This window comes from Lycorma delicatula, chromosome 4 (genome assembly GCF_047948215.1).
Source record: "Lycorma delicatula isolate Av1 chromosome 4, ASM4794821v1, whole genome shotgun sequence".
In the NCBI taxonomy this organism is placed as follows: Eukaryota; Metazoa; Arthropoda; class Insecta; order Hemiptera; family Fulgoridae; genus Lycorma; species Lycorma delicatula.
In genome coordinates, this window is record NC_134458.1 from 76357164 (window position 1) to 76374703 (window position 17540).

Consider the following 17540-nt stretch of genomic DNA (forward strand, 5'->3'; position numbering starts at 1 on the left):
CTAAACAGGAAAAAAGTATCTATTACGAACGACACTCTTGGCTTTACGATAAGTCGTCAAATTTCTCCATATATTTATTATATAAACATAACGAAGAGAAGTAAGTTTTCTAAAAACAAAACAAAATAAAAAATTATCGTCGGTCGCAAAGGAAAGATATTAAACTAACATACAAAGTAGTTCAACTGGTGTCAAAATACAGATTAATAGATTGACAAATAGAAAACAGTTATCGACGTTCCAGCTGTTTCTGTTTCCACTATTGATAAAGACTGAATGCTTGTTATCGACTCGTATTATATTTCAGATTAGATTTTATGGACTTAAACAAACAGATAGTAATGAAAAACGCAAATATTAATCTAAATAAACCGTTTTTATAAATTACATGAATCTAAATAAATATTATACTTACGAAGTATAAAAGAGAAATGAAAGCGATGAACAAACATGATTTACAAAGGTTTTTCAATAAATTTTGAGTTTTTTGTTTAATTCTATTTTTTGCTAATTAATTTTGTGCTAAATAGGTGACAGTAAAAGACTGTCCATGAGCTTATTTAAAATGTATTGTTGTATGAAATAGTCCTAGGGAAGAAATAGAAAATTAACTAGTTAAAATTCCCAGGATGCTTTTCATGGACAACTACTGGAAATTTCATGAAAATGGATTTAGTCTTAAATCAACTAAATATTAAATGAATATAATTTTTGTAAACCGCCTTCAGTAGCCGTAATACATTTTTTTTATTTATACCATATATAAAGTAAATATTTTTAAATCGTTTCTAGAATGCATCAGATTTTATATTAGGCGCGCTTTTGTGACGATTATAAAAATAAAGATGTAGATGACCAAGGTTATTGGTAGTAGATGAGGCCATGATCCTTCGCCCTTCGTTTGTTCTTCTGTTTTATTTCATTCAGAGATATTTTAATGATCGTTCAAATAATATATTGTAGTTCTTACATTCTACAGTCCTTACAGGTAAATCATACTCATGCCTTATTGCTATCTTTAAAAATATCTAAAGGAATTTTTTCTCTCCTTTACGTAAAAAATATATATATATTATATATAAAACTTTAAAAGGTTATATTCTATAAATTGTGTAATAATTGTAATAAAATCGTTTTTCCCCCAGTAAAACAGCCTAAATCTTTTTCTATATTTTTTTAATTTGACAGGTTCTAGCTCTGGTAATTTCTTAACGAACTTTGTCTTGCGTTCTTCCATTAAGCTTCACTAATCTTATTTTAGATAGATTTCATAAAAAAGCTACCTATTGTAATGGATACCATGATTCGATTTCCGGAAAATTACGAACATATCTTCGCGTTTCACATCCCCCAGACCCCAAAATCACCGTCAATTCAAAAGTTTATATATATATATATATATTTCCCTTTCTTGTGGACACGATAACTGCCGTAATTTTGCGCCAATCATTTTCAAATTAATACATAAAATATAATGGCCCAAAATCTCGGTCGTGTTCGTTAATGGACAAAATCGGACTACGGGGGTGGAAATAGGGGGGCTTTATCGAAAAAACAAAATATCGCTATAACTTTCTTATTAAGTAAAATATCGAATTCGTTTAAAGTTCCTACTATTCTTTAGATAAGAGCCTAAAACTTATCTAAGTAATTTTTTTTTATGTCACCTACCCCAAAAAATGAGATGTCAAAGACAAAAAAAATCATACCTCCCTTAATTGGCATAGTATCGAATCGATTTAAAGTGGTCGTTAGTCCTCTAAACATTACCTATATTTATTATTACCTATTTTATTTATTACCTATATTATTTGTCTAAAACAATTTTTGATATGGCCAACCCTTACGGCAAGGGATAACCAAAATGTTGCTGGAATTGTACGAAGATGGGGCTTGTCGTATGCTAAACGTGTGAAACTTTTTCCCATGCAACCATTGTCGTACTGAGTAAATTTGAAGTTTTTCTTAACTTTAAGGTGCAGATCTTTTTTATCCCCTACTTAGCACCGGTGAAATCTACTTCCACCGTCCGACGTGCCGAAAAGGATTTTTTTTATTTATTAATATATAACTTTCTTTTGAAATGTATTTGCCAGCAAATGATTATGCCTTCATTACTTAATAATGAAGATTATTAAGATTAAGAATTAAGATTAAGATTATAATTAAGATTAAGATTAAGATTAATGAAGATACAGTCAAGATTTTTAAACGTTTGAAAAAGAAACGTTTAAAGGGAAAAAGGAACCAAGATAGTCATTTGTTCAGTAAACATTCTGTTTATATGTGCTGAATCAGTACTTCAAGTTTGGTTAGCACTTCCCGACACCTGCGTGTGTGTATGTATATATATATATACATACACACACACACACACACACACACACACACACACACACACACACACAAATTTAAAGGTTTAAGTTTTTAATAAAGGTTCTATTTCACGTCGAAGTTGTTTACAAATAATCTATAATTAGGGAGATGAAAATAAAGGGTAGTCCTATTACTGGTATTTTAATTAGCTGGTTTCAATGAATATTCACCTAATATATTTATTACGTAACATAAAAATTCCCAATTTGACTGGTATAAATGAAAAAAGAAATAGTACTCATAATTTAGGTGAAAGAATAAGTAAGTTGCACGATCCAAATACTTAAACTTTAAATATGTTTTAGCAAATTTAACATGTTTATTTATTAAGCTATTTTTTTGTTTAATGGTAAATGATGCTACTATATCTTTGTCAGGTTAATGGTATTATGAACAATATTACGATTAGATACTTTTTATTTGTTATCTATTTATTAAATAAATCTTTTAAATGGATGTAAATTGATATTAAAAGATAAAGCTAATTATATAGTTTATATGGTCTTTGATGCCTCATCATGTAGTAACTATATGAATTCTTTCATTGTTCACTTATTATTTTATAATTCATCTGATTTAGTTTAACTGTTGTGATAATAATAATAATTTAAGGGTCTCCAAGTGTCCCCCTTCTAACCTATCCATAGTCATCAGCTGAAAATAAAGTTTTGGAAAACTAGAGTGATCTAACAAGTAGGAAAAATGCAGCAGAATAGTCGGAACCTTTTGCTCTGAAAAAAATAATTAAATTCTTTAGAAACGTAAAACCTTAGTCGGTCAGTTATAAACTACACGAAAAGTTATAAAATGACATATAGAACATGAAAGAAAGGTCCAGATGTTAGTTCCTGTTTAAAAATCCACATATTTTGAATGGCTATCTTGTAGACAGACATCCGTGCTATAATTATCTAATCTACTGATTCAGTAAGGGCGTCGATTCACGACGCCCTTACTGAATCCAGACTTTCTCAAGGCGTCCTATGTCAGAAACGAACAAGTATACTTTTGCGAAATAGCCAAATGTTTTTCAAGGGTTAGATAAAAATAAACTCATTTTAGATCTCACAAAAAATGTAACTGAACAAATTCAACTAATTATAATTAGTGGGATTAATGAGCCTGATGATCGCTGCAATTTTCTCAAATCGTGAAATTAAACTGGACACAATCACCCTCATTTCCTTCTCCATGTTGGTTTTCGCGCGATACTTAGATTTTATCACAACTGTTGAAAATCCAGCATCGCAAAAATAAGAAATTGCAAATAGAATTAAAATTCTCTGAGTTTTACCACTTAGTAGTGGATATTCATCTTTTACTGATAATGCAAATTCATTCCGTTAATCCAGTGCTGCTAAATCTTGTTTACAACGTATTGTCACAAGAAAACTCAATTAGATCCTTTTCTTTTGCAGCAGTTAATTCAGATGGAGCAGTAACATTAAATTGATCTTAAATTCATGTAAATCTATCGATATTATCATTTTGAAAATTTTTCAAAGTAAAAATTACGATAATTGTTCACCAAAAATGGATTTCATATCTCGAGAGAAATCAACACCATTGGAACTTAAAAATTGTTGCAACAAGCAGAATCATTCTCTGTCTCCGCCTTCATTCATTTTTCTTTTCCATAGGTTTACTTTTTTATAAAAGCTAACATTTTTTCGATCGACTTTAAAAGATACATGTTGCTTTTCTGTAGGGAGAAATCCAGAGCATCCAGTTTTTAAGAATTGTTTCATAAATATGCTAGTTTTACTAAAAATTCTTCGTTCACAAATTGTTCTGTGTACTACTCGTGTTCATATTCTTTAAGAAAAATATAAATTTCTTGCTGCAGTTCAAACTTACGAGAAAAGTTCAAACAGTTCAAACGTACATTACCACTAGAAAGCCATCGCAAAATGCTGTAGTACAACAGACATGTGTTTCCGAGTCCCATATCCGAACATAGTTTTTTTTTTTTGTAAATCTTGCCTTCAACGGCCGAGGTTTTATAAAGTTTACTAAATTCCCTACATATTCTAAGAACTGATTCAATGTAGGATTCAGGTATTTTGACGCGATTGCTTCCCTGTGAAGGTCGCAGTGGGTCCACAATGCATCAGGGGCTTTGCTTCGAATAAAAGCATGCAATCTTTCTAACTACCTGACAGAACGAGCAGCATCAGTACAGACATCAACGCACTTAGTCCACTCCAAACTGTTTTCGGATAAAAAGTATCAGAGATCTCGAACAAGTCTTCATTTTTTTCACTATCATTGATACTTTTACAGAAGAGTCGATTCTACAGAGAAGAACACTTTATCCTACAATGTTATTGCCATCTATAAACCGAACATAGTTAATCAAGTAAACTTCATCATCATCACCACCACTAACACCATCTGTGGCTTCATTCAGGAGCAAACTAAATTTCTTTCCTTTAATTATTCAATTAAAAGAAAAGAAATTGTTCTGATTACCCGTGTTCATATTCTTTAAGAAAAATATAAATTTGATCGTTGAGGTTCTCCGCTATGAGCCATTCTGAGGCTGATGGTGTTGTTGGACAAAGGCACTTTTGAAATTAGCTTCGCAGTAGACTCTCTGATCATTATGATTTTTAATATCTACAGCAGCCGGTAAATGAGTACTGCGATTGTATGGAGCTTTCTGCACTTTGCGATTCACTTTGCTATTCTACTTTGCTTGGTAATGATGCCTGTTTATATAAACTTCCTTTGGTTAATTTAACTCTTTTAGTTTCTTGCTAAAGTAGTAATAAGATTTACTAAATAAGCCGGTTTCTAAATAGTTTTTCAACTTTGCTGGTGCCGAAACTTTCATACACACATATTGTGGCCTGTCTTCGTCATTGATTTCTTTCGACGTAAACCCAAATCCAAATAGCTGTTAGTATGTTTTCGATTTTCATGCGTCTTCACGGTTTTGGCACTGGTTGACAATGTGCTCTCTTCATTTTCACTCTCAACGATTATTGATGTTTAGTAATATGATCCCTTTTTAAAAATGCATACGCGAAAAAGTACTTCAAAAACTTCACTTTGCTTGATCACAACAATATCCAGTTGATACGATATCCAAAAACTAATTCAGCATTATAACTGTGTGAAATTGACATTTTCTATATATGAACACAAAGTATCAAAAAATGTCAGAAATTACTAAAACAATCGGGTTATATAGTACATCATCTAATGTCGTATTATCTAATAACCAGTTACAGAGGCTAACCATAAACAGTAACTAAGCGATTTCTACCAGCATGTTTACTCCGCTTAGTGACGCGTGGAGATTTGTCTTACATCGACCCCACTTGTCATCGCATCTCTAATTCGTTAACGATAGATCAACTGGTGTCGGGTTCAATTCCCAGCAAGTCTGGTATCTTTTTTCACGTATCATTTCATTCATTTTTTAAACTACTTTTTAAACTGTCAGAGAACGCATTAAAAATGACTCGACTACAGAAAAGCCCTACTTCATGGAATATTTTTTAGTAAAGTTATCAGATTCTATCCAAAGTGATTCTCGTAGTACCGGCGCTTTCTGATCTCATTCTACTAGTGAAAATAATGAAAAACCTTCATAAACATGGGTCCGGAAACGCTCCGTTAACGAGTTACGGCTGACCAAAGATTTCGCCTTATTGTTGGGCAAAAAGTGAGATAAGACCATACTGAAATTCTAGGAATCCAAATTAAGGGATAAACTTGATTTCTTATGGTTTTTGACCTTTCAAACTGAATAAAACAGGTTCCAGAACATAATACCCTGTAGTTTTCATAATATCCGACGTAAAACGGAAATATTTCTTGTATAAAAACACGTTTTTTTTTTACGTTTGTAATACAAAAAGGTTGTTAAATGACGAATAAATACATAAAACTAATTATCAGAACTTGAAGAGAATTTAATTCTGAAAAAATTAATGTAAACTAGCCCAATAAAAAACAAATTCAGGTTCAAGAAATTTGATTTTATTATTAACACTTACCGTATGAAAACTTTTAAATGTTATCAACCACAGAAAATGAAGTTAACATACAACTGATGCTACTTTAAAAGAATAAAAATATAATTGATACACTTAATAAAATTTACAGTAAGTTTTCAAAAATCTGTCCTACTTCAGCACATTTGACTGTACACTTTCGGATTGCTAGCGTTGCTCTTATCAATTCTGCACGACTTTCCTTAATTTGTGCAGCGGCATCTGTAATACGAGCAACAAGTCCTTAATGCGTTTCTCTTACACACAATACTTTTCATCCAAACCCACACCCAAAAATCTAACATTGTTAGATCAGGTGATCTTGGGGGCCAGGAATGTGGCCCACCGCGGCCAAGCCATCTGGTAATTGCTCATTTTTTTTCCTCTTTAGTCTCCGGAAATTACCGTCAGGTATTAACTTTAGAGGATGAATGAGGATGATATGTATGAGTGTAAGTGAAGTGTAGTCTTTTAGAGTCTCAAGTCGACCATTTCTGAGACGTGTGGTTAATTGAAACCCAACTACCAAAGAACACGGATATCCACGATCTAGTATTCAAATCCGTTTAAAAGTAACTGCCTTTACTAGGATTTGAACGTTGGAACTCTCGACTCCGAAATCAGCTTAATTGCAAAGACGCGTTCACCACTAGACCAACCCGGTCGGTTGGTAATTGCTCATTTAAGTATGCCGATATGACACGTGAAAAACGGGAAGGCGTACCATCGTGCTGAAAATACACGAGTTATCTTGATTTTAGTGGAACATCTAATAACAGCGGCAATTGTTCCTTAAGGAATACCAAGTAAATGTCCATTTACTTTATGAATTTAGACGTCCTGGAAGAATGAATGGTCCAGTCAGCTGATGGTAAACTAGACCAAACCACATGTTGATGCTAAATCGGTGCTGCAATTACGTTCTATTGTCGTGTGTAAATCGACTTCTGCCCAAGTGTGTTCGTTGTTATTGATGCTGTCCCCAGTAAATTGAGCCTCGTCAATGAATGAAATTAACCTGTGCAATAGGCGGTTTGTATTCAACCAATTGCAATATTACAAACGAAGAGGAGGACCTCTTGGTTGAAGAACTCGTACTCGTTGATTATGGTAAGGACATTTGTTACGAAGTGTCCTCCACACCATAGACTGGGAAAATCCGAACTGCCGGGAAAGGCGTCGTGTACCAACACCCGGACAGCGTTGAGTTGGCTCGATAATGGTTTTATCATTATGGGCATGATATGCTCTGTCCATCATGATGATGGACAGAACGGTCGCGATGACTGCTAATGCTCGGAAGTCTACCCATTTCTCGTAGCGTATGGAATGCTTCACTAATTGTTTTAGGATTTGGAACTCTGCGGTTAGGAAGACGTCTTTGATATCCTGCAGCAGTTGTATTTCTATCACAAACCCCCAAGATAAATATCATGTCTGCGTATTCTTCAGTCGTAAATAACAAACAAAGGCATTGCTGCAGTGTGACACCAAACAAACAAACACACACACAATTAACTACACAGTACTGGAAAAAATTAACAGCAATAACGCAGAACATGCAGTGCGCTGATGACACGTCTAAAATGCGTTTTGACCAGCTGATTCTGTGTCACTAACTTACGAAATCATACTTTCTCAAATTTTAAATTTGCCAGTGAATTCGAGATGGATTCATAAACTTTGTCTAAAAAAGATTAGTAATGGTTTTTATTTTACTAATTTTTTAATTTTATTTTTATCTTTAATACAGCACTATTTTTTTGTATCATTACACTTTGTAGAACAGCAAACATGCTTTGTACGCGTAATCCCTTCAATTATTTACAGTTAGCGTTAGTAATAAAATCAGATTTCTTGAACTTGTATTCCTTTTTTTATTAGGTTATTTTATGCATTTATTAGTCATTAATAAAGTTTTTGTATTACAAACGTAAAAAAACATGTTTTTAGACAACAAATGTTTCCTTTTTATGTCGGGTATTACGAAAAATATTGAAGATACGGTTCTGGAACCTTTTCTATTCAATTTGGCAGATCAAAAACCATGAGAAACCATTAAGTTTATCCTATCCTTTAATTTGGGTTCCAAGAATTTCAGTATGGTCTTATTTCACTCTTTCCCCAAGACTACAGCGAAATCTTACGCCAGCTCTAACTCGCTAACTGAGCGTTTCCAGACCCATGTTTATATGAACGTTTTTCATTATTTTCGCTAGTAGAATGAGCTCAAAAAGCGCCGGTAACACTACGTGAATCACTCTGTACAGCGTTACACGGTTACGTAATATATAGCGCTACTTGAAACTAGCATATATTTTTCTTCAGTTATGTACTTCCGCCATACGTTTCTATTAAATGGATCACAGCCAAACTGAAGGGTGTTGTTGAATTTTAAGAAAAAATAATTTCAAGTTCTGAATAATTAGCAGTTTTTCGGTTTCAGTTTCTGTTTTCAGTTTTTGGTGTTACTACCGATAAAATTGGGTTATTTTTGTTCAGTGAATATGAATTAATTCATGTCTTTTATGTATTTGTTTGTCGCACAAATTAATTAAAAATTACCAAACGTCTGTTAATGAAGTGTTATTGCCCTACCAATATTCAGAAGCAGATCCTCGAAAATTAGCATACACTGGAAAGTAATTTCCAGTGATGTACGGTACATCACTTGTGTGATACATTGCGTAAAATGTAAAGTGCGTAGGTTTGAAAATCAAAGTTTGCTTTTCAAACTTTGAAAATAAATATATTTATTTTCATGGCAAGAATATAAAATTCTTGCCATTCTGAAATATTTTCTTGTTGATAATCCTTGAATTTTGATTGTCCATTCGCGGGACATTGTAGAAAAGTGTATTTAAAAAGTTAGATTGAAGAAGGAACTGAATTTGAAAACGAAATTTGTACACCTTTTCGCAGATGAAATTTGAGATAATACTGCTAATGTATAAATTTTTGTACTATCTTAAATTTCTTGAATTTTTAGAAAAAATTTCAGAGATACAAAATTAAAAGTTGTTTTCCCTCTCCCTTCCAACAAAGAAAAAGGTACTGTGTATTTATATTATAGATACATTTATTGTGAAAGAGCAGTCCCGTTTTTTTAGATAGCGATTTGAGGAAAAAATCATGAAAAATTGCAGATTTCGGGTTTTTACCATTTTCTCGTGGCATATAAAAGGAAACTTAAAAATTTACTTTTTTCTTGGAAAAACGAACTATAGTTTTTCATCAAGGGTAAATATTTACAGGTAATATTTGTGATAAAAATGTACAATTCATGATAAACCAACTAGTATTAGTTAGAAATTGTTTTTTCGGCATTATCTCGTACTATATCGTGGATACCGGTGTTCATTGGTGGTTGGGTTTCAATTAACCACACATCTGAGGAATGGTCGAACTGAGAATGTACAAGAGTACACTTCATTTACACTCGTACATATCATCCTCATTCAGCCTCTGAAGAATTATCTAAACGGTAGTTACCGGAGGCTAAACAGGAAAAAGAAAGGGCATTATCTCGTAAATGGCAATTAACCTAAACATATCTTGTTAATTATTATTATTATTAATTTTAAAACACTTTTCTATATAATTTTAATATCTAATTAATTAACTTTTTTAAGACAGTTTCTTCTTTTGTTAATCAGTCGAGTTTTTTTGTATCTGTCCTTTGGTTCCAATTCTAATACTGTTCTTATTTTAATAAAAAATGGCGATAACTATTACTAACTTAAAGTCTAAAATTTGATATATTTTATAATTCTCTCTGGGGCTCCCATTCCTCATTTATTGAAAAATAATATTTAATGTTTTCTGATTTGAACAGTTATTATAGGATGATTACTAAGAAGAATTAATATAATTTTTAGCAACTTTTATACTAATTCGTTAAGACTAATTTTCACGATTGTTTTGTTGTATCCATTTTGTAGCAAGATATCTCTACATTCTGTCTAAAAAACCAGTCAATAATTCTAAAATGGGAGGTTAAATGCTGATTTGTTTTTCTTTATTTAATAGGAGACCATTTTTGAGGTATACAGTTTTAATAACAACATTTAGAAAAAAAGAAAAATTATTTTTTTAAAGTGATTTTGTAAAAATCTAATTTAGCTTACGTTAAATAAATATTTTCTTCTTTATTTTCAGTACTTGGATTGATTTATGACTGCTTCAGCATGTGAGCAACAATTGTAACAAAATCTCTCAGAGCTAAAGATTCTGCATTACTCTAGTAAAATATTATCTTTTAAACTAATAATATCATATAACTGCTTTTCCTAGCTATGATAAGATTTTAATATTTTCTGTGCTTTAAAAGCATTGTCTATGGAATTTTTATTTTGAGTGACCACTATTAAAGAACTTAAAATGTTATATATAATGAATTGAGTTCATTATATATAATGAACATTCCTACTCCAAACTGGAAATAAAATCCAGGACCTTCAGTGTAAAAGATAGTTTTTCTAAGCAACCAACCATATGTATTTGAAGAATTTATTTTATCTTATACGATCTACAGCCAAATTTTGGTCATGCAGGATTGGTTTTGTCCATTACTTTATTTTTTCAGTTATCCTTTAATAGTAACATAATATGTTACAGTGTTTTCTTTCAGTCTAATTTCTCATGGACCTTGATTTCCCATTTTATTTTTATCCTGTGCTACAGTTGGTCTTAAAAACCAAATTTTTTAATCCTCAATGCACTGAAATATATTTCATTATTGGTTTGTATTAAAACCAAGTTAGTTCTCTTTACTTTCACTCTTTACACTGCTTCCGGCATGTCTTAAGTCTGTGGAAAATTGTCAACCTTGCAAAGCATCCTTGAGCAGCCCAAACAGATGCAGGTTGGAGGGAACATGATCTGGGCTGTAGGGAGGGTATTCCAGTACCTCAGAATTCAACTTGTTGATAGTTTAAACGATGTGGGGAGCTGTGTGTGGGCAGGCATTGTCATGCAGCAACAACTCTTTCTTTGATAATAGGCCTTGGTGTTTGATGTGAATTGCTGGCTTCAGTTTGTTTTCCTACATTTCTCTGTAACTCGTGCTGTTGGTCATTGTTCCCTTTTCCATGAAAAGTTCTAGTATAGGCCCTTTGCATTCTAAAAAATGGTTAGCATAACCTTTTGCACCAATGGCACAGTCTAGAATCTTTTCTTTATTTTAGATATCAGGTGTTTCTTCTTTATACTCTGGCGTTTTGTTTGATGAAACACTTGTTTCATCATCAGTGATTATTCTGCTCAAAAATTTGTCGCCTTCCTTGTTGAAGCGATCGAGTAAGCGTTGACCAAGATCAACATGTCTGAGCTTGTGTTCTGCAGTAAGCTGTCTTGGTACCCATCGCACACAGACTTTACAAAGGCCAAGGTGATTTGATGGGCAGAACCACAACTGATATTCAAAGAAGACGCTACCTCATCGATGGTAACTCACCTGTTCACCAGAACCATCTCTCGAGCTTGCTGAATCTTTTCATCTGTGGTGGAGGTTGATGGGTATCCTACTCCCTATTCATGTGTTACACTCATCTGGCCACTTTTGAACTTCTTTATGTATGAAAAAACTCTTTTACATATTAAACACTGTACCCATATTGTGAGAAAAGTCTATGATGAATTTTCACACCTTTCTCACCTTCCAATGAGAGAAATTGGATCACTTTGCCCTTGGGCAAACTGCTAGCTGAGTGGACATATTTCCACTTTAATAACCGGAAGGTAAATGACGAGATCAGGATCAAATTTTGCACATGTGACCACTGTTGTACCAAAAAGCACACACACACACATAAGGCTGCAAGACAGCCTTGAAGGTGTGTTATGGCAAAAGTGTAGATCATTTTTGACTCGCCCTCATACATCTGCTGTAAATAATATTTATATATTAAAAAAATTCATTTCATATTATTTTTCATTTCAGTGCCTCAACAGCAACCATCTGTTACTGGGAGTGGAGGACCTTCATCGCCAGTCTCACTACCAACTCAGCCGAAGAAGGTTACTGCATCAAGACCAACTCCATCGCATTCTCCTCAACCTCAGCCTTCTTTATTATCAGCTCAGTCACAAGAAGATCAACCACCTGAAGTATGTCTTAGGTGGAATTCATATCATAAGAATATGCAAGCATTTTTCCCAAGTCTTCTCAATAATGAACAATTTGTTGATGTAACTCTCGCATGTGAGGGTCAGAGTATTAAGTGTCATAAGGTTAGTAATAGCTGGTTATCATATTTTCATGTTCTGTTTATTTAGTACAATGGCATTTTAATACACTATACATGTTTCATCTTTAGTTATCATCTACTCGGTCTGCATTGTGCTGGGTATTACTTTGCAATGTCTTTATTGAACTCTGTATATTACCAGAAAATGTAAAGAGCTAAGTAAGAAACAAATTTATGAATATTATTTTATATTATTGACATTATATCATTAGAGTTTTTTATCTGTTAATTGAACCCTAATAAAATCTTATTTATTCTTGTTTCTTGCCATTTATAGTCATTTCAGTCGGAAAATAGCTAAAAATTAAAGTCATAATTAATAATATTCTAGGTTATTTTTTCTATTGATCACTGTTTTATCCCACCTCATCTGTCGCTCATCTAAATCACCCAACAGATTAAGCTTAGAATCTCTTATCTGCTATTCAGTTCAAAAAATATTCTATATTGCTGGTTATAGACCTAGATAGTTATGGAGAACCATGTATTGTTTGCCTTCAAATTTTAAACAAAGTTTTGTTTATTGTGGTGACCAAAGAAAACAATGGCCTAAGAAAAATAACTGAAAGACATAGTAATATTTCATCAAAAGTAACGCCACCCGTAATGCAGAAAAAAAAATTGCCATCATGATCACAAAAAAACAATAATTTAAAATTAGAGAAATTGTAATTATCATTCTGATAAATGTTAACTGGCCCTTTCAGTGGTGGGTTGGTTATATTTATTATGATTTCACTATTTTTAAAATATATTTAAAAAACTAGCTTCTTGCACTGCTTTAATTGATTTTTGTCAGGTGATGCTGCTTTTATTACGAAAAAATTAATTTTTTTTTAAATAGGTTATTTTTGTGAAATCAAACCACAATTAAAAATGTAATACAAGTCAACTAAATTATTATGACATTAATATTTATATTGATGACATGTGTATATGTGAATTTATAATTGAATAATAAACAGTCAATTCATAAAATGATTTTGTAAAATATTGCCACATTTATTATTGTTACTACGTAAAACTGAAGTGCCTATTTCAAATTAGTTTAAAATGTATTCAAATGTTTCTGATGGACTTTGTTTTGTTTTTATTTTCATGTTTTCTCTGTTGAATATGATTTCTGTGGCTTAAGTACTGTTTTCAACTTTTTGTGGTTAACTGCAATAAAAATATTATGTACTTGCATACTGATCTCTCATGTCAAAAATGAGTTCAGAACATTGTGAATTGTGTTTTTTACATCCTGTAAGAAAATATATCTGGATTGGAAGACGCAGGGTAAACATGTTATAAAATAACAGTGAAATTTTTATCCATACACAAAGCAGCCTTCAATTTTCAGTGATGACAAACTAAATTAAATTTTTAAGTTATCAATATTTCTGAAAATAAATTTTTTAAATTTAAAATTTTCAGAATTCATAGCAAAAAAATTACTAAAGATGGAAATAATATTTTATATTTTTTTTCCTGAATTCATTTTAATTTCTATATACTTTCATTTTAGGTTATGTTATCTGCATGTTCAACATACTTTGAAGAATTGTTGAGTCAAAATCCATGTCAGCATCCAATAGTTCTTATGAAAGATTTGTGCTTCTGGGAGATACAAGCTTTGGTTGATTTTATGTATAGGGGTGAAGTCAATGTTTCTCAGGATAAACTACCACAACTTCTAAAAGCTGCTGAAGCTCTCCAGATAAAAGGTTAAAATGTGCTTATTGAGTCATATAAATATTAAATGAATTGATATTTTTATTAAATTGAATATATTTTATGAAAAGTTGTATTTTTCTAGTTTTTTAAAAATAATTAAATAATGTCTCATATCTCATGTTTCAAAAATGTTATTTAGCAGTGTAGTTTTTTGTTTAATGAAAGTGAAAAATTAAAATTAGTGATCTCTTCTATCAAATAAAGTTAGTTTACACAGTGACTCAAAATAAGACTGGTCTAAGAACATTATCTTAATTTTATGAACAAATGGATAAGTACCTTTTCTATTCCTTCCATTACACACTAAGAGCTCTTAATTTCATGAGAATTAAAAGCAAATTATGTAATTTGATTTATTGAATAACGTAATAAAGAATGACGAAGTAAGACATGCCACAGTAAGTAAGTATGACAGTAAGATTAAATTTATTAAAAATGTATAAATTACTTGCTTTCAGATTAAAAAACTGCAATTGGGGTTCCCATCTTACACATCTCTGGATATTTACTGCATTTTTGGAAATATTGTACTAACAAGCAAATAGCGCAAAACAGTTGGCAAGAAAATGATTGTTAAACCTTAACTTGTGTCGTGCATATACTTTCTTGTATTCTGTGTTTTAAATTAATTAAAAATGATGAATGACAAAATGATACCCAATTATTAAATAATGGCTTTGGGTGCGCTCTTATATTATACTATACAAAGATGATTTAATATTTTTTATATTTAATATGCTTGTAATTTTATATACATCTGTATTAAGCATACTTTACGTACATATAATTGATGTAAATATATATATTTATGTACATATGCACATTCACATTAGTTAAATAAAAGGCAGTCCTAATATTTAATGGATTTTGTAACAATTTTTACACTGAATACTAGAAAAATTAGTTTAATAAATGAACCATGATGCAGTGTAACGATGTGAAAACAGGTTATTTAAATAAAGTTCTTATTTATTATTTTATCTGACCAAGGAATTGATATTGTTTCAGGTTTAGCTGGTCCTACTACTGGAAGTTCATCACATGCGCATGATGAAGATTCACATGCTTCATCTAATAACTCTGATGTTACTACTGGAAATAGTCGTCGACAAAGAAAAAGGAAATCGTTCAAGAATTCAAAGGCACAGATGAATAACCAGCAGCCACAACACTCATCAACTCCTGTTTCCTCAGTAAATGCTCATACACCTTATCGTTCATCAGGTATAATGCCTGCTGGTCGAACTTCTGCTACAGCTGTCATATCGCCTTCATGCAATCCTCAATCTACTGTTAATAATTCATCCATACCGACACCAGATACTGGTAGTCATATTATAAATTGTTCTAGTACAATATCCTCCACTGATTCATCATCATCTGATGTAGCTTCAGGTCCACATATAAAAAATAGAAAGATTCCAAGTCCTTCCCACCATTCAGCAGCTCACACGACTGAAAAAGTAAGTGATTTTATTTATGAAATGATTAGTTACATAATTATTAAAGTTGCATAATTAAAAAAATACAACCTTAATAACCCTTAATTTGAGATTGACTTAAAAAATTAGAATTTAAAGAATAATAATAATAAGAGTATTATTTTTTGTCAGTTTTATTTTTAAAGTTAATTTTTTAAGTTTATTTTGTTTAACATCTTTTTAATTTTATTTTTGTTTAAAATATGGTAGGTCAACTAATATGCTGTTCATTTGAAACAAGTCATTTTCAAGAAATGCGAAGGTAGAAAAAAGTAATTTGATAAAAGTACGAAAATGACATGAAGATTCTACTAATGATGATGAAAGATATTCCTAGAAATAAAAAAATACATTATTTCTTCTTTATCTTTGATTTTTTCAACTAATTTTCTTGAATTTTCACATGAAAGTAGAAAATCAGAATTACATTCGGCTATATATTATTATGTTATAACAAATTAGTCAATAATGCAATAATAACAAAAAAGGAAATATACCTTATAATTGTCTATTTATAGTGTATAATTTCTGTTTAAAAAATTTTCTAACAAAGTTATCTGAAAAAACTAATATTATGATTACCAGAGGAACCACTGAAATTGTATGAAACTGAAGATTTGAATGTAAAAAAGCCACATATATATATGTACGGATCAAATTGAGAACTTCCTCCTTATTTTAAGTTAGTTAAAAATAAATAATAATAAATGTAAAAATGAAAAAATATAAATATGGAAATTAGTTATCATTAATAAATGAAATTTCATTTACCTCTGGTTAATAATATTACAGATAACAGCTAGTCGATTATAATTTTGATTTTAAATATGATATCAAATGAAAAGAAAATATGTACTGGAACAGTACATTGACTTGAAATGAAATGTATTGATTAATAGATAAAGGTACATAAAATATATCATTATAGTATAACAGTATAATCTAACTGTAGTATAAAAATGATTAGTCACAGCTATCTTAACTACTAAAGGTTTGGCAGTTGTTGTCTGGAGCAACTATCTGATGTCTCCACTTTCTTTGACTGCCAGATTTGACTTCTGTATTGACACTTTTTAAAAAGATGAAGTCAAGCTCCAAGAGTATCTTCTAGTTACTATTAAGGGCCGCCAGAAGTCATCACAAGCGGTGCTGCCTAGTTTGGTATCTAATCAAAACAGCCTAATAGATTGTAGATAGCATTCAACTAATTCAAGCTGAATTGCAACTAATTTCACTTGTAGTGAATTTTTATAGGCTTGCCAGAATTTTATGATACTAACTGTACTTGATTTATTATAATTTTCTAAACATTTTAATAAATAATTTGTATGTATTTTCATTTGTGTTTATCATTTTGTAATATCATTTTTCAGATATCAGAGCAAGCTCAAGAATTTCATGTAAAGGAGGAACCTTATTTTGATGAAGAAATATCATCGAAGTTTGTTCATAATAACCAAATGAGTCACGTATGTAAAATTCTGTATTAATTTAGCTAAATAAGATTGATGAGACATTTAATTTTATTATACTACTTTTTTAAATTTTGAATCAAAACTATATACATCATTAAAATAGATCTGTAGAATCATTTTTACAAACCAACTTATTTTTATTTATAAGAAAGAATACAATAACTGGTTAAAATTATTTTATATCAATCAATTGTTACAAAACAGGATGTTTAACTAATTGTATTATTAGAATTTTAA

At 31.1% G+C, this 17540-nt stretch overlaps 1 protein-coding gene across 1 annotated transcript in view; it reads left to right on the forward strand.

Annotated features, from left to right (window-relative positions):
* LOC142322648 (uncharacterized) overlaps positions 1 to 17127 on the forward strand; it is a 59867-nt gene extending 42740 nt beyond the window's left edge. Inside the window, exons 2-5 of the mRNA XM_075361726.1 lie at positions 12322 to 12611; positions 14139 to 14337; positions 15356 to 15810; positions 17083 to 17127. Of these exons, the coding sequence (XP_075217841.1) occupies positions 12322 to 12611; positions 14139 to 14337; positions 15356 to 15810; positions 17083 to 17127 (989 nt within the window). The remainder of the gene's footprint in view (positions 1 to 12321; positions 12612 to 14138; positions 14338 to 15355; positions 15811 to 17082) is intronic.
* Positions 17128 to 17540: the final 413 nt, after the last annotated feature.